This window comes from Pavona decussata, unplaced genomic scaffold, assembly GCF_977016875.1.
Source record: "Pavona decussata unplaced genomic scaffold, jaPavDecu1.1 SCAFFOLD_44, whole genome shotgun sequence".
In the NCBI taxonomy this organism is placed as follows: domain Eukaryota; kingdom Metazoa; phylum Cnidaria; class Anthozoa; order Scleractinia; family Agariciidae; genus Pavona; species Pavona decussata.
Window position 1 is genome coordinate 801454 of NW_028145466.1, and position 23856 is coordinate 825309.

Sequence of the window (23856 nt, forward strand, 5' to 3'; positions counted from 1 at the left end):
GTGCATTCTATTGGGGCTATTCTAGCTATTCTTATTCCTGTTTAGGAAGAACAGAATTCATGGAATTTCATTTTCGAAAAGAACGCTCCCAAAATTACCCATGGCGGAGGTGACCTGAGAACTACTTTGTCTGCGCACGCGAGCGGCCGCGTAGGATTTCCCGCCAAAAATGTTCCAACGGGAGTGGAATGAAGAGAATGATATTCCGTTCATTCCGAAAACGGAATAGGTTTCAAAAGAACACAAATACCGTCTATTCCAAGCGAGTTCCTATTCCGGAATAGTGCTAATAGAACACGCCCTAAAATTAACAAGGAAAAGGATTTTGAGCAAGGGAAAGAGACAAAGTGTATCCTTTCAAGAATCAGACATTTATCAACCAATCAGTGTATTCGGTAACCACTGCCCGACGCTGCGCCATTTGGCGGGAAAAATTATCGGTGCTTCAAATGCAACCGCTTGGCTACTCCAGTCTGACGGCAGTTGACGCTTGTACTTGCAGAGCGTCAAGCTGGAAAGACTTCAGTTTTCAAAACCAACACTGTATTGAGACTTTTATAACCCAGCCAAGAGCGGGACAAGCGTTTAAACCGTAAGTACTTTAATCTGCTCGGCTTTTAAAACATCATAGGCAGATTTTCATTTTTTTTTATCAATTTCAAGTAAAGAACCGAGTGTTATTTACGAAAAACGCCTGAAACGAAGCTCAAAGAAAGCACAAGGTTCAAAGCGCACTATTTTTTAAAAGATTCCTAAAACTAGGGTTTTTCCTATCGAAAGGTCACTTCATACTTTCGCAACGCTGAAAATGTAATCCCCAGTTTTGTTTTCGGATGGGCTAATACATAAGATTCAAGACTTTTTTTGCAAAAATATTCTGTGCCCTAAAATGTTCGGCAATTTAAACTTTCAGGAAAACAATCGAAAGAGATATTAAACACTGTGTTAGTTCACTCAAAATTGCTTTTTAAAAGGTTCTAAAACTATGTGGCAATACAGGAAACAACATTTTAAACTATTGCGCTTTAATCTTCTCTTTGAATCCCCCTGACTATACAAATATCTGCAAGACTTAACTCAAGACGTCTTTCAAAATTCCCCAAACACAACTTAGACTTTCGACGTTGACCAGGATTAAGGAGCATTGACAAAGCGCGCTTTCATGTTTGAAAAGGATGGCAGCGTTACTAGGGTAACACCATTTTCACTAGAATGTTTGATATGCTATAGACCTTTATCACTCGGCGGTGATGTTGAGTCTCAGGAGAATAAAAACCTTTGTTTTTGCACGGCAAGCCTCGCTGCGAAAACAAAGCTTTTTCTTCTCCTGAGACTGTAACTCTAGGTCTAACGGAGGCTTAAATTAGTAAGGCATCAATAATTTAAAAATTGCTATCACCTAATGCACAACATTTTTACCTAAAACGCAAAACACCACCAAATGGACAACTGAATTCAGTGGAAAAAGGATTCCTTTGAGGATAAAGTGCAGAGAGGGAGGTGGATTGAAGTTCATCAAATCAGCAGGTCCAGAAATAAAAATTTAGCATTCTTGTCTAACTTTTAGTGTTTTAGCCATTATTTTTCCTTTTTATTCAAAATGTTTCTTTGCTTTCACCTCCATATTGACCTTAAATTAAAGAGGGTTGTCCAATAACAAAATAACAAGGAAAAATAGAAAGCTACTTATGCATCAGTCAATTCCAGCTGTCCCCATCCCCCCCCCCCCCCCGGGCAATAGTGGGGCATTTTCCCACACTGTCTATCCCGGGGGTCGGGCATTAGCCTTCTACCCAATTACCCCGGGGCATTTGACCATCTCACTTTTCTCACCCTACAGCATTGTCGCTTTCTTATGACAAATACAGTAAGTTTCTTATTGAATGCGTCTAGATAGGACATAAAATGGGACGCTAGAGCTGTAGAATGACCTATTTTTGCACTGACTACGGGAAACAAGACCCAGCTAGGACTTAATTTCGTCCGAATTAGCTTAGATTTTACTGAAAGTAAGACGAGAAACGAAGAAAATAAAACATTTTTGACATGTTTGAGCCACCACCCCGGGGCATTTGAACAACTATTTTGTCCCGGCGGTGGGGCATTTGCCAGTTTATTTTCAAAAAATCTTAATTCCCAGGGGTTGGCAAACAATATATTTGAAAATATTGTCAAGAAAACTGGAGCACAAGAAGGTATCAATAAAGAGCTCAGACGAGGCTAAAGTATAACTTGTACCAAGCCAGGGATTCGCTATTAAAAATGTAATGATTTTTTAAAATTTGATTTTCTCCATATAACACACAACAGACAGAAATTTACAGTTACAAATGGATAAGGAAAAAAAAAGAAAAACTAATAATTCTTCTACTTTTACTTTATTGACTGACAACAGTATGAACTGCAACATGTTAGTATAATAAGTGAAAAAGTAAGCTTAAATAAATAAATATGTTACAGGGACAAAATATTACAATAAAAAGTAAATAAGACAATAATTACATGTATTAAGTTATGGGGAACTTTGCCTTGATAGCTTAACATTATATACAATTGATGCAGAAGAAAAGATATAAGATATAGTGGCTGAGCAAAATAATTAATTTTTATCAAATACTAAGAAAAATAATACTGAAAGGAAATGTGATGTAATAGTTTTAATAAACCTGGTGAACAAATGAGAATGATGTATTAGTCATAGGCAAACTCTGAAAAAGAAATTTCGAGTGCTCCTATCAGGAGTCGAACCTAAGACCTTCCGATTACTAGTTCGGATGCTCTACCACTGAGCTACAGGAGACTCATGAGAGCTAAGGCCATTAAACTAGATTCATGGGACAAACATCCTGCATACTGCTTAATTCAAATTTGATCTGAAAACTGCCACAGAATTAATTTCAAACAAAAGGAACAAGGTTAAAACTGGTTGAACATCCCACCCTCAAAAAATTCAAAAACTACATTTAAACATTGTCCTTTCAGTCCAATACTTAGATTCCATAAGATTGATCAATAATTATCCTTTACTGACCGAGTTTGAGGTCTGTACTGTAAATTATGGACCAAGTTTTTCCTGTTGATTTATGGCCCAAGCATGAAGTGTGCGGGCCATAAATCAATGGAAAAAAACAAGGATCCATAAATTAAAGTACGGACTGGGAAAAGGAGGTTAGTAAGATATTTGCTATATCTCTGAGGTTAATCGGGCAAGCGGGTAAGGACACTAGTTGAAGTTTAGTGGGCTGTACAGTGACAAATGGCCCGCAAAATTGACCAATCACACCGTACGTACTAACTGAGAGATATAAGTACCTTTATTCTGCAACTTTTTAATCAGAAAAGTTTGAACCATTTTGGATAGTACATGAGTGAAGGGTCCAAAAACTTTTTACTTAGAGTAGAAAAAAAGCCAATGTGTACAAACAAGTTTGGTTGTATCATTAATCCTTTCACATTGTATTTATGCCTGTAGTCATCTAACATTATGTCCTTGCCATAATTGTCTCGACAAGTATGATTCTGCATGTAATGCAACCAGTGTTGAGCTCTATCAGCCACAAACAACATTCCAGGGGTGCAACATGAAGGCGAAGGACCAACGGTGAATAATTGCCTTGACAGATACCTCATCTCAATCAAGTGTTGCCTGCTGATGGCAATGGCCGTTAGAAAAAAGTAAACAAATGCCCAAAGCCATATTACATAGATAGGGGAAGTCCATTGCTTGGTTTTCCTGGTGCAGGAAGTTATAAGCTTTAACACAAATGTTACACAACTTGCACAAACTGCAGAAAAACTGAACAATTGAGGAATGGGTTCTGGTCCTAAACTCCAAAATCCCAGTAGTCTTTCTGGGTGATAAAGTTTATAAAACAGAGGAGCGGAGCTTGACACACGGGAGGACATTATGCGTTTTCTTACTTCAAGTTGGTAATGTAGGATGTGAAACAGCTGTGGATGGGGAAAGGCATCATCTTCAACCAACAAAGAATACCTTGGATTGGACTTGAGGCTCTGTTCCAAGCAAAATGCATAATCGCGCTTCTCTTTCTCTTTGATGCTCAATTGTGCTAGACCCTCTGGTTCTCCTGAATAATGTTGAAAATATCGCACAATGGAAGAGAAGTTGCTAGCTTCTTCATGACCGTTGTCATCAACATTACAAACTGACAACGTTATTTTCCAAGGTAATGCTCTTGTTTCTGTACTGTTCAAAATGAGAAAAAACTGCCACAATACTTGAGTCAGGAACTTGGGATTATTTTCTAGAACTGGGCCACGACGAGTTGTGGTAATTACCATGACGTTGATGTCCACATCTTGTTGGCTTGTTGCAGGATTGGTAAAGTCAAGTGACTTGTCGTGAAAAAGTGAATTCCAAAACTGTGTTGCCGCTGCAACACGCAAGTCATTTTGTTTTAAATGGTAGGGCAATCCAGCTGAATAGGTATGAAAAGGGTTGCGATAGTAATAAGAATACCTCAAGTCTTTGAATATCAAAGGGAAAAGGCCAAGAAATGATGCACCAAATACTGTCACACAAACCCAAGAAGGTACAAATGATCTTAGTCTCAGTATCATGTTTCTATGTAAAACTCTACTTCAGTTAGGTCTCTGATAGCACCAAAATCAAATCAGTGTAACCCTGCAAGTGAAAGAAAAAAAGATTAATCAAGTAAGTAAATTTCACAAGGGTAACACATTATGGTAGAGATAAAGGTAAGCAAAAAATCTGCAATGGATTTGAAAGTGCCATTGTACCCCCTCTCCAACAAAATGGTTAAGAACGGGGGAGGGGTGGAGGCTAATTACGGAGTTTATATTTGAAATTTTATCTCTCCCCGATCCCTACAGTTGAGTTGTAATTCATATAAAGATTTCCACACAACTCCATACATAAGAATTTTTGTATGACAGTGTTGCATCTACTTGTGCTAACCCTCTCCTTAGAGCGGTGGGCATGAATAGAGTTTGAGTCGCAAAAATAAATGTATAATCAATCGCTAATTATAAAATCGATTAAAATATAAGTTTATAATCAAAAGAAGCTGGCCAATCATCGATATTTGGATAACCCGGGATAATGATATTGACAACGAAGCAGTATTGATCCGCGGGCCGGGTTTTTGAAAATTTAGCCACACTGTTAAAATTATCAGAAATAAACCATTTATAACCATACCTGTTCTTAAACGCAAGTTTATCACCCACCACCTTGCGCTAAACAGAAATTTTGAACAGCGAATGCCGCCATCTTGGATTTATCGACTGTGGAGAGTCTGGGACCGAAATCTAAGTCCCAGGTCTCTTCCAAATTTGCCAATGTTGACATTTTATTTGCCTTTTTTCCCAATATATTGACAATTTGTCCATAGTTTAATGTATGGCGAGGTGACCTCTAGAAACCACCAGGCTTATGTCTCCGTTGTGTGACGACCGACGAGGGTGATAAGGCGTAAATTCCTTTTGAATTACCCCCCACCCCCGCCCAATTGCAACAGACTGACTGTTGTAGCTTGTGATAGGGAGGGAGGAGATGGATGCAAAAGTAAAGTTTAGTTTTGTCGTCCCACCATAGGCGGGTCGCTGAAGAGATATCTATGGTAGTTTAAAAACATTTGTTTTGCCAAGTGCCTGTGAAAGCGAAACAAACGCATTTTTCACTGGTAATGATGAAGATCTGATAATGGTCGATAATAACCGATTGAAAAAATACTGTATCAATTCTTCTCGAAATACACTTCACAGACATCTTTGAGAAAATACAGGATTCTCTGTTCGTAGCATAATTCAAAACTTTAATTTTCGCTACTGATGAACACGTTAGTCCCACGTTACTGTAGCTCAGTGCTTCGCTTCTCCGACAATGCAGACTTTACCGCGACCCGCTTTCAATTGCTCTGGACGAATTCACCGACGTTTGAAATAGGTTTTTAACTTTAAATCCACGCCATTCTGTAGCAAATTGGACAGATGAACAGCTGGTTTTTTTTTTTTTATTGTTGTTGTTGTTTTTTTCTAAGAGGTTCCCTGTACCACACATTATGAAACCGAAAAACTTTCTTCCTCTTCTTCTCAAACTCATTAATAATTCATCAAGTGAAAAGAAAAATCTCTACCGTGACCGTGGTCTGGATGTGTGATCCTAATTACCATAAAATTTTGCCAACTTTAGCCTTGAATTTCTCCAAGAATTATTGATCATTTGAGAAGCCATATCAAACACTCGAAAGTGTGTTTCATCAGATATCCAAACACCTCGAAGTCGTTTAAAAAAAACTCGGCTGCGTCTCGTTTTTTCAACCTACTTCTCAGTGTTTGGATATCTGATGAAACACTCTTTCTCGTGTTTGATATATTACATGAAAGCCTGCCAGAAACAACACTTCACGGGCGTCTTATATGGGTGGGATTAGTCAAGGTCACTGTTTACCTTCATCTCCAGCAATTTTACGATGTTCCTCTTCTTTTCATCAAATTGATAACCGGCCTGGGTTTTCAGGTAACGTTTACCGGCCCAAAGACCTGAGTTGTATCAAAATCTGGTTTGAGCTTCCAGTCTCAACATATGAACGAACTCGGCTCCGCTTGCAAAGTTTAAAACTAGTTCAGAATAACTCCACAGTGTATGCCCAAACATTAACTCGTGAAATTTATGACCATGGCGTATAATCAAAGAGTTGAAACACTTTTACATTTTTGACAGAAAATTTCCAATTCAGCGGCAGTGTTACGGTTTTTGTTAATTAACACTTTACGTCTTAGTCTTTATTTTCCGTTTCTCTTTCGGTGTTAATTGTATCCAGCACTTTCATTCCACGCAGAACAATTTTCGCGCCATATGTTAATTCTCTCTGTAAATTCAGTCTTATATAACATCCACTTCATTTTAATTTTATCACTCACCCACTGAAATCCAGCAATTGGTAAGTGTTTTTCCTTTTTGGTTTCATTTTGTCTTTTCGCCTTTAATTCATTTATAAGTCGTTCTCATTTATTTTCCTGTAACTTTCCCTGATAGGGAATTACTAATCCCCTCGGTTAGAGTAAATAAATTGTTGGATTTCAAGCCCGTTAGCCTCATGTGTACCAAACTGGGCCCTCGCCACTTCAGGCAGAGTTGGTTCAAATGGAGGATATTTGTAGTTTCTGCAGATTTTATGCCCTTTGTGACCCGTGTGTACTGAATTACCTTTCAAATCAAATTCGACTACGCAACTGTGATCCATTTGATTTCTAACCAAAATTTCCTGATTTTTCGTGCAAATGGGAAGCACATGATCCTGATACACTCAAACAGACACGTATAAAAGCAAGAAAAATGGAATTTTAAATATGTTACAACCAAAAGAAATAATAACCAGAGTTTACTAAATTATGAATAAGCTTTTATAGGGTGCGTTCGATTGACCCTATTCCGGAATAGGAAACTGACATACGACAATGACAAGAAACTGATCCCTCATAAGAGGTTTTAGGAGTTACTGGAGTACGAAACGCCTTTTAAATTATCATGTGTCAGCGAAAGTTTGCAGAAATGTCTTCCCAAATTACTGGAGTACGAAACTGCTCTTACCTGTAAATTATCACGTGTATTTGCATATTTTTGACAAGGTTTGATTGACACTCTTATCCGGCGCTGTAGTATCTATCTAATTAAATGACTTTTCATTTTGGAGTATGATCAGTTCTTGAGTTTGTCACCTTGACACTGTTTAGGAACCAGGAAACTCAAATAGTCGTCAAAGCAGTTTAATCCTCTTCGTTAGTTCCGAAGTTACAATGTGAGTTAGGCTAGAAAGTGACTACTATTTATCACAGAATGCAATATTTAACTGCGTTTTCACAAGTTTCAGTGGTTCTTGTTATGCAGAAATGAATGTTATCAGCTGCCCATGGCCGCAAGAACAAAAAACTTTTACGAAAGTTCATTTTTGTTTACTTGTGCAAAATTTAACTCTTTTAGATTTTGGTCCAGAACTAAATATCGACAAGAAAATATAATTCGCTGGAAAGAAACTCTTTAGTAAAAACTATCTTACTGTCGGAAAACATTTTCATTTATCGTTCAGGAAATATACTTAATTCGCCTGAAAATGATTCAGTTAGAAACAAAGAGATTGGAAGGTGTGAACTTTCCAGCGCATTACAAGATTTAAATGAGTTTGCCCGAGTCTTACTATTAAGCAAGACCTGACCAAACGCGTTTTGGTTATTATTCTTTAGATAAACTTTGGGTTTCTAAACGCCATTACTTGTTTAGAAAACCTTGGCAGCTGAGGACATTCTTACAAATTGTAATCGGAAAGGTTTGTCCAGACGGATGCCTGGGCATATACCAAATTACGTTTGTTAAGAAATTGTTTAAGGACGGTGCCTACTAATACCGAAGTATTTTTGTGCGGTTTATGACTATGCGAGAAAAGCAGATCTTAGCAAGGCCTATTGGAATCCAAAAAGAAAATTGGGGGTAACCACGCATTTTTCAGAGATAATTAAGCAATAATATCTCTAAAAAACGCCAAAATATAAAGCAATGTATGAGACTTTTTCCTAAATTGAAGCTTAATTATCTCTGAAAAATGCATGGTTACCCCCAATTTTCTTTTGAGATACCAAAAGCATTTGGTAAGTTCTGCTTTATCCTTATAGTTTAAAACGCGCAAAAATATTCCTGTATTAGTAGGCACCATCCATAGGAAACCCGGAAACCCGAGTATCTCGCGATGCGCAAGTAACAATAGCAGGCACCGTCCTTAATTAAGGTAAATACCGCAACGCACTAAAATATTTTGTTTTCTCCCTTCACCAAAACAACTAGAGATTTCTAGTCATATAAAGAAAACCCAAAATGATTATAAAGTATTTTGAAGATAAAATCGATAAAATCGTTTGCAATGAATTCGTTCTTTATTTATCTTATTCTGTGGCTTTTCATTGATGTTTCTAACAACCGAACGAATTGGCCGCGCAAGATCTTTCAATAAATTCATAAAACTCATACAATTTAGATTGTTGCTCTCCACAGTCCTTGCATTCCTTAAGTACGAATAAATATGGATATTTTGTGTTTGGTTTTGCAAATTTGAGTTTCGAGCTTTAAATATGTGAATAAAAATAGAATAAACGGCATGCGAGATTTCAAAGAGGGAACGTGGATGTTTACCGAAAATCGCGCGCCAAAACAAAGGACGTTTGAACAACTGACACTGTATTTCAGTGTCTCAATTTGTGTTGAACCCAAAACTGTTTTCTATTATTTAGGGGTGACTCAGGATCTTTAGATAATTTCCTACCAAGTCGACATTTTGTCAATTCTTGGTAATTGTATGATCACAGTTGAATTTGTTCTCAGCGCGCAGATTAATAAATTGATCTCTCTTTGAAAACTCGCTTACATGTGGCCGAGTAGTTTGAATTCTAAATTATCTCCCGAATTATACCCTTACAAGTTGTTTGGATAAGTGTTTGATTGTTTTTCAGTTTGTTCAATAGTTTTCAATTGTGCCAGGGATTTCGTCGTCATTAAAAGCATTAGTATCTCAGGATTTTGTCTCGAAGCATTGGGAAACTCGCACAAAGATTCCACTCCCTAAAACTTCTTGCAACTTAAATTTTCAGCTAAACCATCCGAACCGATGAAACTGAAGTAGGTTACACAAATATGATTTAAAAAATTTCATTGTCCTATTTGGTTTACTTGTAGCTATTCTGTTTCACTGGTCAAGTAAAATCGCTCTTATAAATTAAATATGGACTGCCAAGAAAATACTGAAATAATATCGAGGACTAAGGAGGTAGAGTTTGACCCACATCTCAGAAAATGTAAAACTTGGTACACGCTCAAGTGTTAATTAACACAGCATTAAACACATAGCCATTAAATTTATTTATGGTGTTACACAATGGAATTGACACTGAGTATAAAAATACCGCATAACAGGCGTTTGTTTAGCCAAGCGCGAATCACGAGACTTAGAGCGCGCGCGAGTCGAGAAGGGGAGAAAAAAATTAGAAAAGTGGTACCTCGAACAAGACCCACCAAACCACAAAATTGATGGTCTCTGCCTGCACACACACCTCCAACACCCCCACCCTCCCTCCCCACCCCCTTCCTCAACCTCAAAAGTGGTCTCAATTGTATAGTCACCCCTCTATCCAGCAGTAAAATATTACAATGCAGTGAGATTCAAACCTTACTTTTCTTGTTTATCTAGCAATGCTGACTTTTGTTAGCTGAATATTTCCGTGTAAACTCAAATTTTGTCGGTAATGCTTATGAGACAGGTGGTGTCTTCGATTACCCTCCTTCCCCAGACAAGGTCCTTTTCGAACAAACTTGTTATGACCATTTTCCTTAATTTTAAAAATAAATAAACATGTTTTTCTTCTTGCTCTCCCGCTCCGCTTTCGTGACTCGCGTTTCGCGCTTGACTAAACAAACGCCTGTTATTTGGGTTCACATGCTTGACGTGATATGCTTAATTAGTATTTATTACGCGGGATGCCCTGAAGGGGCATACCGTGTCTTAAAACGGGTCGATTTCTTTTTTTTTTTCTTCGTCGTATACACAAATCGGTACATTAATTTATTCATTAAACTCTCCCCTCTCCTACTCGGGATGTATTGTTTTGATTGTCTTCAACAAAAGCAGGCCAATCAAAATCCATTCTTGTCGCTTATATTGCGAGGGAGGGGACCCACTCACCCCTACCTGTGTGACGTCAATGCATCATTTGATATATTTATTAAAGACGGATTAAGTCGCGCCATATTGTTTTAACATGTTCTGGACTCAAGTGTGCCGTTTTCAAAGGGAAATTTCACCATTTTGAAGCGGCAAATCGAAAGAATAACTTCTAAGAAGCACCCGACACGTAAAACGGTGGAAATTGGTGAGTTCTTAGTGAAGGAATCGTGCTTTGTTTGACAGTCTTAGACCACGACGCGAGACTGAAAAGAGGTCATTGAGAAGCTTACGTTATCGTAATGGAATTTGACAAATTTCCGCTGATAGTCTGAGTCGCGTAACACACGGAAAACAACGTAACGCGATCGTCGTGACTCAAACTATTCCATTAGCAAGGATAGTTATATCAATCGGCGAAGCATACAGTTGGGATAAATGAATCAGCCCCAGCATCTCGCGTAATGCCAGTATAGCAGGCATCTTGTTTAGTTTATGGCTGCTGTCAAATTAGAGTTTATAATTGCACTTTCGATCAGCAGCGGCGGAAGTCCCGAGATTTTGATACTCCGGAAAAACTGCTTAGGTCAAAAAGGTTCAACCAGAGGCTTTCAGCACAGGAATGGAATGAGAAGACGCCAAGTGTTGTGTGAATGGCCGAAAGCGGACCGTTAAGTCAGTGATGCAATCTGTTGTGTACTTGGAATCGAAGGCCAGAGAATCAGAAAAGAAGGTGAGCTGGATTTGACTGAGCATCTTGCTTCTAATGTAAGGGGCATTACGAATACAAGACGGGTGACGCCAACGTAAACGTCACTTGAAAATATATCTATTTCTTTTGTGCTACTTCGCGATTGTGTTGACTCCTTCAACTTCTACACAAACGAGAAACTACCCAGGAACCAAATTGGTAGGAGTGGCGTCCAAGTTACGAAAGAGAATGAAAACGTCACCGTACCGTCTTGTGTTCACGTTCTCCACAAAACTTTGAATTTGGTCATTTCCGGCACGTTGTTGTTTTGCAGAGGACGGCAGAGAAATATACCAAAATGTAAAACGCACGTGCAGAGCGATTGTTTTTGCTTATTAAGCCTTTTGTTTTGTGACGTTGCCGTCGCCGTTGCCATTGCCGTTGTGTTTTGGTAAGGTTCCTGCTGTCACGGGTAGACTCAGTGCGAGCAGTCTCTTCGTTCTCTGTTCCTCTCCAAGTTGAACTCTAGTGGCGCAATGGTTTTACTGTAACTAAGCGCTCGCGACCTGAGGAAAAAAGTACGACTGTTCGCAGTCTATCGGTCACAGGGGATTTTTTGTTTATGTATGGAACGGGAACGTTTCATTTTAGATTTTGAAAGCGAAGCACTTTGTAACGAGTACCTCTCCTTGACCGGATGCAAAATATATCCGCAAACATGACCTGATTAGCAGCGGCCATGCTGTACAAAATCGACCAAAACTGTCGTCCGATTTGCCTTCCAATCGACACAAAACCTGTTCTAGATAGCGTAAACGATTTACTTTATTCAACAATGTCGAAGTCTCAGAGAAATGTCAAAGAAATCTCGGTTTAATTGTGATTGGCCTTAACGATGTAAGGAATGTGTTGAACTGAAACTAAAATTTACATTTTTAAGATTTTTCTGTTTAATACGAAACCATCCATGACCTTCCTCAGCACTGTTGCGACTTTGTTTTGTGAATCTGGTCCGCGCTGTTCTTCGAAGCGAAAATGGAAATCTCGAGCCAATCTTCTTGTGGTTCTGGGCTTGTGCCTGCCCTATCGCCAATCACTGCCTTTGTTTGGGTGTCGAAATTAAAATATTTCATTAGAAACAATCAGCTCGTGCATATGGAAGGGTTATCAAATGGTCAAAAAGTGCTCGCAAAATTTGGCCTTTGCTTGAATTGCTCGCAAAAATTACACGGGTGCTCGCTTGCTCGTGCTCGCAAAATTTTTGCAACTGCTCGCATGCTCGCATTCTCGTTAACATGTGCTCAATTGCTCGAAATTTCGTTAATCCTCCTTTGTAGTTATTTTTTATACATATATAAACGATAAATCAGTTATGATATGGTTAAAACAAAAAGGTTGAAACATCCTTACCTCTGGCTTCAGTCTTTCTTCAACAGTTCAGCCTGTAACTATTGTTCTGTTTTGGAGGTGTTAGCCAGATTATTAGCTATTACTTGGCGCAAAACTCGCTGCTCGCCATCTGTATTTTTCTCAGTAAAGTGCTCGCTGCTCGCAAGAAAAATTTGACAACTGCTCGTGCTCGCAAAAATAAACATACTGCTCGCAAATGCTCTCAAAGACCATTCGATACCCCTACAATGGGTATGAATTTTAGAGGCCAGGGGCCCGTTTCTCGAAAGTCCCGGTAACTTACCGGGCCCGATAAGTGTCTATGAACACATTGGCCAAGTACCATGTAAGATTTTAAAATTTAGTATTTAATGCTACCACAAATTGACTTCTGTTAAAAAAATTTATCACCAATTTCGCTTATCGGGCCCGGTAAGTTACCGGGACTTTCGAGAAACGGGCCCCAGGGGCCTGTTTCTAGAATAACATTTCTAAGCGAAAAGAGCGGAAGCAATGCCCGGAGTGGGGGGGGGGGGGGGTACTTCCTTATAAGAGGCTAATGGGGATGTGTCGCTGGATGGGGTCGCACTGGATTGACTATAATGTGGTTCTGGGCTCCTGTGTGGTTGCATTTTCAATAGAGTTACTAGAATGGGGTCGCACATTTTCGGATTTTTGGGGTAAGAAAATTCTATTAAGTAGGGATTCAAAATGGTCTCGGATAAAAAGTTCAGAAAGTTGTTGTTTATGAAATGTAACAATGACCTGACTATTTATGACGTTACGTTTGTAAATATTAACGATAAAGTAAATGCATAAATAGAAAGTGACTTGGTTGGGATCGCGAAAATTACATTTTCCCAAAAGTGACTAAGTTGGGGTCTATAACTGGCCACAAAATAGACTATAATAGGGCCGGGGCTCTGAGAGGCAATCGGCACATACCCAGCAAAGTTAAACCAAAGTACCCCCCCCCCACCCCACCCCGGAAGCAATGATTACAACTTAACTGGAACGGCGAGTTAAACCAATCAATCAGCGCAGCGTATTGTCTGTTGAATTGAAGTCAACTAACAACGCTGGTTTATTTCTTAGCATGCACACTTGTTAGCTCACAAACCTACATCTTGCACATCTTTAATAACGCTTTCTGTAAGTTACAATCCTATGTTCTGTGAGCAAAACTAACTCATCGAAAAGACATTTTTAGTTGCTCGCGTGGCGTTACATAAAGTACGTACTTCATCCCCATTTAACAGACTTCACACCATTAATTTAACTCTGTTGTTCGAGCTCTGTACTAAAATGTGGTAAGGCCATCCCAATAGACTGTTTCGTTTACCATCGCCCTCTCTTTCATTGAAGTCGACCGGCCGTTCGGGTCAAAACAAGAGGTTCATTATTAGGTGCGGCAATTTGTGTGATAAATAAGCGTAATCAAGCGAACTCGAAAATCGTTCATGACTTTAACATAAGACAATAATGTCCATTAAACGTATTGTTCACTACGTTTGAGTTTCAAAGAAACAGGATGGTGTGATCTTAAATTCAAATAAAATTCTTATCTGTTTTTTTTTTTCTTCTTTGTTACTCTTCCTAACACATAGATCCGTCATGCGATAAGAAACGAATCGGCTTATGGTATTGGGGATGGCGTAATTAAAACTTCCACTTTTAACTGAAAATAGGATATAGGTTTTAAAATCGTTCAGTTTAAACGTATGAAAAGACAACAAATTTAGGCAACACAGTAGATAGCAAACTTAGATTACTTCGATTATTTATTTGACTAATTTTGAGAAGACGAAAATTCATTGTCGTCCCAAAGTGTACAGGTTGACATAGTTCCCATGGAAAAAATTATACTTTTCCGGAAAAATGCAGAAATTCTGGTTTGTGCTCTTAAGTTGACATAGTTCCCAAAGAAACGATTGCTTTTCCCGGAAAAATGAGGAAAATCTGGTTTGTGCTCGTAAAGTGGATTGAGTGACGTATACAATAGACAAGTAAATGAGAGCTGGATTTCGTTTAGCCTCCCACGCAGTCGTTTTTAGGGGACTCGAATTACCTCCTCCTGAGTCCCCTAAAAACGACTGCGGGGGAGGCTAGATTTCGTTGGGCCAGTTATTGAAACGCTGATTAAGATAGACTAAATTAAACTAAAAGGGGAAAATATTAATATTTAACAGACTGAAATCCGGCTACATTCACGAGTTGAAACGGCAGGAACGGTTTTGCAGATTAAAAGGCCTTGAAAGTTGTAATGACTATTTTAAAATCTTGGGAGTTCTTTTTAATCTGCTAACGCAATTTATTTGTTAGTAATTTACACGTAGAAACGTTTTTCAAGTGGTCCAAAGTTTTCTTGAATATGCATAACATTATGTGATGGGAACAACGCAAAACGAGATATTCTATTTCCATGTTCATCAAGATAATAATATCTCATTATTCCTGTGTTTGTGATTGGCTTCAAGCCGGAAAACATAAAGAGCGATTCATATATGGCAATTTATGTATTTCTCGTTTTACCGCTCAATTCAGCATTAAATGCATTATGATCTTTCCAAGATGGCGACCGACTAACTTGACATCGAAATTTAACTTCCGTAAAAAAAAAAACAGAACCAAACTGGCTGTTGAATTTTGTGGTCAAAATCGTTAACTACGCGAAAGCCGGATACTGCTTGAAATCGTCAATTTTGTCCAAGGGAAGTAATTATTTTGTTACACGCCTACACAAGGTTATGAAAATATTCGGCGTATTTGGCAAGCAACAAGGTAAGGAATATTAATACACCTGAATACACTCACCCTGCATTTGTAACATTTTTGCGAGGGTCAGTTATAGCTTCGCCTTGCGACTCGCAGATTTTTCAGGGGTCTTGCAGGACCAAAATTTACGAATAAGGAAAATGAGAATTTTCTGCCAGGTGAGAGTTTGCGATTCCAGCGTTCACAGTCTCGTTTGTAGTTGCTCAGGTTACAATTAGAGATGAAAATGATCGAATTTTCGATCTGCCCGACGACAAGTACCATTCTCAGTCTCAAAGTTATGTGTATTACTTATTGGTAGAGTAAGTTGCTACGATTTTTGCCAGGTTTGAAGGCTTGAATCACATTCAACGCGCCGCCGGAAAACGCGACATATCAATTGCCGGGGCCAGCTGAACTGTATTGCATAAATGAATAACCATCGCAGTTATCAGTTATGTAAGCAACTTAAGCAGCTGCGAAATGAAAGTACAATACAGTACAATTTTTTATGACACTCCCCATAGGGGTTTTTCAGTGAAAATTTACAATACATAAATAAATATTAAAAATGCTAATCAGTTTAAGTAATTAAAAAAAAACTAGCTAAAAATTGGTGAGGGGGTAGCTCATCGTAAACAGTCTTTTAGGAGGTACTTTCTTAAATTACACTTAAAACTATTCAAACACTGGCTAAGCTTAATTTCAGATGGTAAGTTATTCGATATATTAACAATTCTGTAGGAAAAAGATCTCTGCCCTGTTTTAGTTTTAAGAAATGGACTATTCAATTGCTGCGAACTTCTAGTCGGCCGCCCACTTATGTTACCTCCAAAAATAATTTTTTTACCTAAATACTCTGGGGCCATGCTCGTCATACACTTAAAAGCCATATCGGCATCCCTGAAGTATAAATTGGTTTTTACTGGGAGCCACCTTAGCCTCTTTTACACTGGAGTTGCATGATCATATTTCTTAGTATTACTAACTATGCGGGTAGCAAAATTTTGAACACTTTGCAACTTCCTAATATTTGTATCAGTAGTGTTTGACCACACGGAGGAACGGTAGTAGAAAGTCGGAGGCTTTTGGGAAAAAAATCAGGCTCGAACTGGTTCGAATCTGCTTAACCCTTTAAACCCTAACAGTGATCAGCATCAAATTTCTCCTTGTAATATCAAATGCTTAGTCAACCCCTGAGGTCATGAGAATTAAAGAAATGATAACCCAAGGTGAATTTAATTGATATTTTAATGACTTCTTCCCAGTACTTTTATAAAAAAGTATGGGGACAAGACAGGAGAATTTGCTCTTTGATATTAGGGGTTAAAGGGTTAAGTTGCGTACATAGCTGTGACGGTTACTAATAAATTTATTCTTTCATCCGCATCCGCATGTGCATCCGCATGCGTATGAATTTCATATATTCCACTTCCATCAATCGTATGTCGAAGTCTGGTGATATTGTTGAGGTTTCCGGGAAAATATTTTTGCTGGCAATAAATAGTTGGCGCTGCTGTTTTCGTATCGTAAGTTAAGAAGGCACGTCAGTTTTACTTTTGCGACGTTTACGAACGAAATTGAACTGACCTTACACATCTGTCTCCGAGTAATATTTTCCTTGAATGATTATTGAAGTTTTGGTAACAGCCCTTTTTTCCGCTTTGTAATCTTTGATCCGATGCAATGAAAGTTTTCTCTTTGTTTTTTTTTTTTTTTTTTTTTGCCCAGAGAACGATGCGGGAGGTTTGCCATGGAGAAAACTTTTTAAAAACTCAATGCCAAATCGTTGGTGTGTCGACAAACGAGAAAACTTGTCAAATAAATCATGTCAGGTGGAACTTGACGAAATCTGTCAAAACTTTTTTATTTTAATCTTACAAAACTTGCCCCAACTGTGTTCAGCGCTCGATCAGTGGCGCTTAATAAAGCAAATTAGTATAAATCTACTAGTGTTCTATCACGAATGCCGTTCTCTGATTGGCTACGCTACTCGCTATCTATTCTGTGATAGATAGTGAGTAGCGGTTTTCAACAAAATGGCAGCCGCTTTGTCGCGTTTTCGAAGTGTCTGCGATGAGGATATAGATAGTTTACTTGTTTAGTTTTGAACAACTAGTAGATTTATACTAAAACAATTAGATTATTCGCTCTCGATTTCTAGGCGTGATAGGTGATTCGGGCTTCGCCCTCATCAACTATCACGTGATAGAAATCTCGAGCTCATAATCTAATTGTTAATTAGACATGAGTCAGTGAGATTACATCTACATCTAATCTTTATTATGAGTCGGTAAAAATCCTGATGAGATAACACACCAACTATTAAAACAAAAAATCTGTACATATTAAACTTGCTATTTAAATACTTTAAAAAAAGATCGGCTAATTTAAATCTAAAATGGTCAACTGAAGTTGCTGTCACAATTTCTTCGGAAAGGAAGTTTCCTTCTCTCATTGTTCTTGGAAAAATAAGAATTATAAAACGTCTTTATTTGCTTGAGAAACTCTATACTTAAATAAATGGCTGCCACGGGTTCTTCTTTCACTATTGGGTTTCAAGCAATTTTCTGCCGGGATATCGGGTAGTTCATGAGAAACATAAGAGAGAGTCTAGCTGTTTTCCTTCTTTAGTGGGGCATATATCAATGCCTTTCATTTCCGAGGATTGCGAGACGACAGTCGATGATGATTTGCATTTGTATAAGCAACAAAATCCATTCTCATCAGCGCCATATTCAATCGTCCACTTAAATCATTTCCGCAAAGAGAAACAAATTGCAAAGAGCCTGAAGCTTTCGCCCCAGTCACAGCAGAAATGAAAATGTTAGGGGCTCGTTTGTAGCGCGCCCCTTCAATCACGTGACAAGAGGTGGGAAGACCACAGTCTCTGCGACTGCGCCTGAAGTTTAAAACCACGTATTGTCACGTGATTCTTAGGCGTCACGTGATAAACATTACGCACATGATATTTTCTGCTGATACTCTTGAGAGAGGGGCGAAAGCGGTTTTTTTTTTGGAATTTGTTTGTTTTTGCGGAAAAGATTTCATCGCACGATTTGCGTTTTTGTTATTACATTCTGCGCATTAGTGTTTAAAGACTTATCAGTTTTAATTTCGACAGCAGAATTCCTATGGTGGGTTATTTTAATTCCTATATCCTCCGAATACGAGATTGAAATTAATCCTATCCTCAAATGCGTTCTGTCAGGGTAATGGGCTCCTGGTTCTGTGAAGAAATAAAGTACTTACTCAGCTCTTTTGGAATCTGGAGTGAATCTGTCTCCAATACAAGAATAACTAAGCTCTCTCTGCTACAAATAAAATAACTTCACCGTAATGAGTTTCTTTAAAGCTGTTTTTCCATATGATCGTAAAGGATGCGATCATTTAACTCATGTTATCACAAAAATTGACTGCATGAAATATGGAATGCTAATTTTTCAAAAAAAATTGTCATCAGATTTTCTTCTGTTATCTTCAGTTTCCCCGCTTATAGGAGGGGAGATGTTAGGGAGATTTTCAGCTGAGCGACACCTGACCCAGGGGACTTTGCCTTACAAGATTCCCCCACCCCAGAAGAAATACCATAATAACTCCCTGGGCAGCCCGGGGGGTCGATCCCAAGGGGAAGACCGGCGATGACATGTACATAAACCCTGAAAAGACAATTTCTGCGATCTTGCCGAGCGGCCGCAATTACTTGTAAAAGTGGCCCAGTATTCAAAGTATTCTTGTAGTTACACTTATAGTTCAATTTCAGTGTTGGAATCCTGCTTCAGTTGCGAACATAACGACGATGATCCTTTCGTTTCTTAATTCTTTCATCCGCAGTTCAAATATATGCATTTCATATATTTCGCTTGCCCACTTGAAACCAATAAGTTTATGTCAATAATATTAGTTCTTCAAAAATTTCCTGAAATAACGCAATAAATGATCGTAGCTTTCCATTCAGCCAATCGTTCCGGTTTCAAGTTTTAAAAAATTTAGCTGCCGCCCCAAATGGAACAGCATTTTTCGGTTAACCACAAGGACTTCAAAACAAACCTGTTCCATTTACGAATTTTCTGCCTAAACCGAAAAGAATTAAAGAAAACCATCAATATTCGTCGAAAAAGCTGAACCTGAGTAGGAATGGCCGAATGGAACGGAATTATCGGCAAACGGGAGGTATACCCAAAATTCCGAAATTTTATTCCGGAAAATGTGTGTTCCATTCGATTCTTCACCCGAAAATTTCGGAATTTTTGGACGACTTGAAAGCAGCCTATATTACCCACCCGCAAAATAATTGTCGATGTAAATCAGTGAGTTTTGTGGATTATTTGTTAAGATGATGGGATTACAGGTCGTTTAGCATAATTTAGCATAGTTTAGCACCATCTGGTTTACAAAATTCATTTTCCCAGAGTATTTGCTTTTAATTAGTAATCAAATATCCATTTTTACGCAATAGATATAGGTATTGATTTTGCCAAATCAACGTTTCCTCGATTATAAAGAGGTTAAATCAGGTCGCGTTGTAAAATAGATCTAACACTTACGCTGTCACAATTTTTTTTTATGCAAATTTGATATTATACGTGCTCTGAGAATGTGGAAGTAAATTTTAGCAACTCATTCCACGTCAGACAAGATAATGTCCGATGTTCTTCAATGCCATTTTCATCCGAAGTAAGGTTGACAAAATTGAAAGACTTGTGAAAAACCAGATGTTAATGTAAGATTCTAAAACACAACGCTTTGTTTCATATTTATTTTCAGGTTCGTTGACAACACCTTTTCATTTGCACAGCGGGTGAGTTTTTGAAGCGATTGTGTTCTTGGATGAATACAGGATTGACGTCTTCAGGGTGGTTTAATCAACTCATTGCAACTGAACAGTCAATTAAAAACTTGAAAGGATTTGCGAAGCGAGCCGTCGCTGCATCAAGAGTAAATTTATGGACATTTTAAATTATTTTACTGAAACAAGCGGCACGAAAACGAAACCGAATCGTCACCCAGTGATAAACACACACCGTTTGATAAAGACGCCTGTGCGATAATCGAAGATTCAAGGCTCCTGTAGACTCTATATCCGTTTGTGAAAGATGAGGCTACAACTTGGGCGCTGGGTAACGTCTGCTGCTTCACATCGAATGCGAAATAGAGGATACTTTCGGTTGCTATGCAGACTGAAGTATTTAAGGTTGTTGTTTTTGTTCGCATTGGTAGTATTTATCGTTTTGATAGCTTCACATCTCAAGGATGCCACAGTGGGTGAATCGTTCGCCGTACACATTCGGTACCATGGAAAGGGCCTCGGTTTCGTTGAACAAGTTGGCCCTGATGCATCTTTGAAGAGCAGCTTAAATGAAAGAACTTCATCAAATATTAAAGGCCTCCACAACCCTAACTTGGTCTCTACACAATCGGAGGTTCACTCCAGTGAGCGTATGACCACTAACGGACCAAAAACTTTACAAGACGAATCACGGTGTCTAAGTTGGTGTCAGAAAAAAACAGATGCAAGCGGTGTTTATTTTCTAAGCGCGGTTTTACTAGTGCGAATCTACTCCGCTGATCTTGCCAAGCTCAGTACCCGTGAACTAATACAGTGGCTGTACTACCTGAGCTATGCAGGCTTCGAGCACGTTTATGTCTACGATGCCTACGTGTTTAAGAATGAGTCTCAAAGAGACGCTCTTGATTTCCTCATAAAGCAGGGTTTTGTGACGTACGTTGACTGGAGCCATAAGGCTTATCCGTATTCAGTAACCGGGACGCAAGAAAGCGCCTATCAGGACTGTATAAACAAGTGGGGTTTTAAGTCCACATGGCAATCCAGCATCGATATTGACGAGTATCCATTCTGTCCTCAGGACACTAAACCCAACTTTTTGCAGCGTTTTATCGCAAATTTTTCGGCAGAACAACCAGATGTTTCCCAGATTACAATGCAAAATTTCCTGTTCCTCGGGAAACCGTTAAACGACGAAGAACACCCTTTGCTAATAGATCGGCTAAAGCGAAGGACTCACGGCCCTGCCAACCTCTTAGTAAAACCCATCTACAGGACATCACATGTGAGTAAGACAGGCGTTCATCACCACGATTTAAGTAAAGGAATATCCAAAGACGCTGATCTAAACAGGATAAGGTTGAATCATTACTGGGGCGCGAGACTTCAGAACTGGGGTGAAGATACGCCAGAGACCCTGGCTAAAACCACAGCAGACAGCACGATACAAGAAATCGTAGAAACTCTTTTAAACTGCAATCGCGTTTGCTTGCCAACTGAATCCTTAATATACAAGTTTCGCTGGAATTGAGCGTTTTTTTTTCGCCTTCGTCGTTTTTCAATCCTACCCGCATGCAGTGCGATATAAATGAATTTCAGCTGTCTTTATAAAAAACATAAAGGAAACCGAATAATACATTGTTTTTCACTTTATTTTTTAGACAAAGAGCTTTTCTTTAATCTTCGACGAACTGTTTATAAAATATTAAAAAGAGGTTAACTGTTGAGCTCGATATTAAAAATTATAGATAACGCTACCTTTCAAGTATGGCAAAATACAGAATATATTCTCAAAAGTTGTCGTGAATCTTGGAGCCAGTTGAGGATGCAAAAATTCACGCGTGTCATACAACATAAGAAAAGCGTTAGCACTTTGTAAAAAATTAAAAAAAAAATTAAAAACAAAGTATAATAAAATAATTAAGAAGAACTTGATGTATGCATACACGCGTCAGATTTTAAAACCAATCAGACAGGAGTTCGGATAAACTGAGTTGGGAAGAAGGTATCTTAGCTTTGATTGGATAAAAACTTCGCAATTTAAAACAGGCATTTCCGAGTCGCTTTGAACCTCATTATAAAAGCGAGGCTTAGTGCATAGTTTTTATAATGACAATTAGTTTTCATTTATATGCAAACATAACTTATTTTCCCATAAAAAGCTTTGCACTTAGCCTCGCTTTCGAAATGAGGTTTAAACGGATTGACCGAGATAAAAGACAGAGAGAGGCCTAGAAACTAGGCAAGATGGTGCTATTTCGACCTAATCCCACTTTACCAGTGCTGGTCTTCATTAGGTGGTGCCGGCATGGCATCGAAACGTCGCGATCCACACCTATGTGACAATAGGCCTTATCACGGTTTTCGACGCCATTTTGACGAGTAGGCAAACACGTCTGAAATAACAGTGTTTGTATGGAAATCCGATGTCAAATAATTTTCATAAAACATCGCTTCTGAAAAATTCATGAATTGGAAACTTTTAGCACTAGTACATACATTTCCCTGTATTTATTTCCCTCGAACTATTTTTAGTAGCAGTTCACGGCTGGTTCGCTGTAGAGACAAATGTATGGAAAGTTCAAAACACGACTGGACGCTTTCTGGCACAGCTACATCCCTCCAATTTTTTTTCTTAAAATCCTTTTCCTTGTACCAAAAGTTTCCAATTCATGAATTTTTCAGAAGTGATGTTTTATGAAAATTATTTGACATCGGATTTCCATACAAACACTGTTATTTCAGACGTGTTTGCCTACCCGTCAAAATGGCGTCGAAAACCGTGATAAGGCCTATCGTAAGACAACAATTTTGAGTTATCACTATACCTTATCATAGGAAATTAACGCTCCATCAAATTATGACCAATTAACGCGAAATTTTGCGTTAAGTTTTGTGAGCGTTCATTTCCACGCTGTTAATTAAGTGTATCCTTCACTTTCGCCATCATTTTAATCCCAAATTCTGGATCCAAACCAGACATTCTTGACACCTAGAAAACATTTGCGCGTACTGCATTTGAATCTCGTTTACATTATTTATGATTCATGGTGCCCTCAGAGCAGGAAATCTCAACATCTGCCTCTTGGATTCAGTCGGCCAAGATAGAAATTTAGTCCTCAACATAATCTTTCTCCACTGAAAACCAGATCTCCTCTGTTTTCCCTTTTAAAATTTCCAGACTTCTTGAATCATTGGGATTTCAAAACCTCCTTGAGTTAGAGGGGATCTTTTCGGTAAATTTGGTACCTTGTGTATTTCCCTCAATTTGAAATTTTACATCCTTTTTTGCGTTAATTTTCCTTCATTGGGAAGTACGTGTTCCTTTAATTCGCGTTTATATAAGCCGCGTTAATATCAAAAACCTTAATTAATACATTTTTCCCGTTTGCCGGTTGCCGTTTCTACGTGAAAGCAGGCTATTTCGCGTTTGCCGGCCGTCTACGTGGAACTACAATTACGTAGATATTTCTTCCTTTTTCTTATACATATGAAAACAAGTACCCCAATAATTTTCCGGCAAGCCATACTAGGGCAACTCACTCCTT

The 23856-nt window shown here is 38.5% G+C and overlaps 2 protein-coding genes across 3 annotated transcripts; one reads left to right on the forward strand and one right to left on the reverse strand.

Annotated features, from left to right (window-relative positions):
* Positions 1–491: 491 nt before the first annotated feature.
* On the forward strand, positions 492–22341 carry LOC146482729 (uncharacterized). Of its 2 annotated transcripts, none has more exons than XM_085106829.1 (3): positions 492–592; positions 11231–11421; positions 20290–22341. In XM_085106829.1, the coding sequence occupies exon 3, from the start codon at positions 20619–20621 to the stop codon at positions 21837–21839; it is 1221 nt and encodes a 406-aa protein (XP_084962955.1). In that variant the 5' UTR covers positions 492–592; positions 11231–11421; positions 20290–20618; the 3' UTR covers positions 21840–22341. The 2 variants fall into 2 exon arrangements, with proteins under 2 accessions (XP_084962955.1, XP_084962956.1); XM_085106830.1 differs by having other exon boundaries at positions 499–592; positions 11228–11421.
* Positions 2360–5285, reverse strand: LOC146482730 (GPI-N-acetylgalactosamine transferase PGAP4-like). The gene is made up of 2 exons (XM_085106828.1): positions 5183–5285; positions 2360–4645 (listed from the first exon to the last, which is right to left on the reverse strand). Exon 2 carries the CDS (start codon positions 4579–4581, stop codon positions 3334–3336), a length of 1248 nt encoding a protein of 415 aa, XP_084962954.1. The 5' UTR covers positions 4582–4645; positions 5183–5285; the 3' UTR covers positions 2360–3333.
* Positions 22342–23856: the final 1515 nt, after the last annotated feature.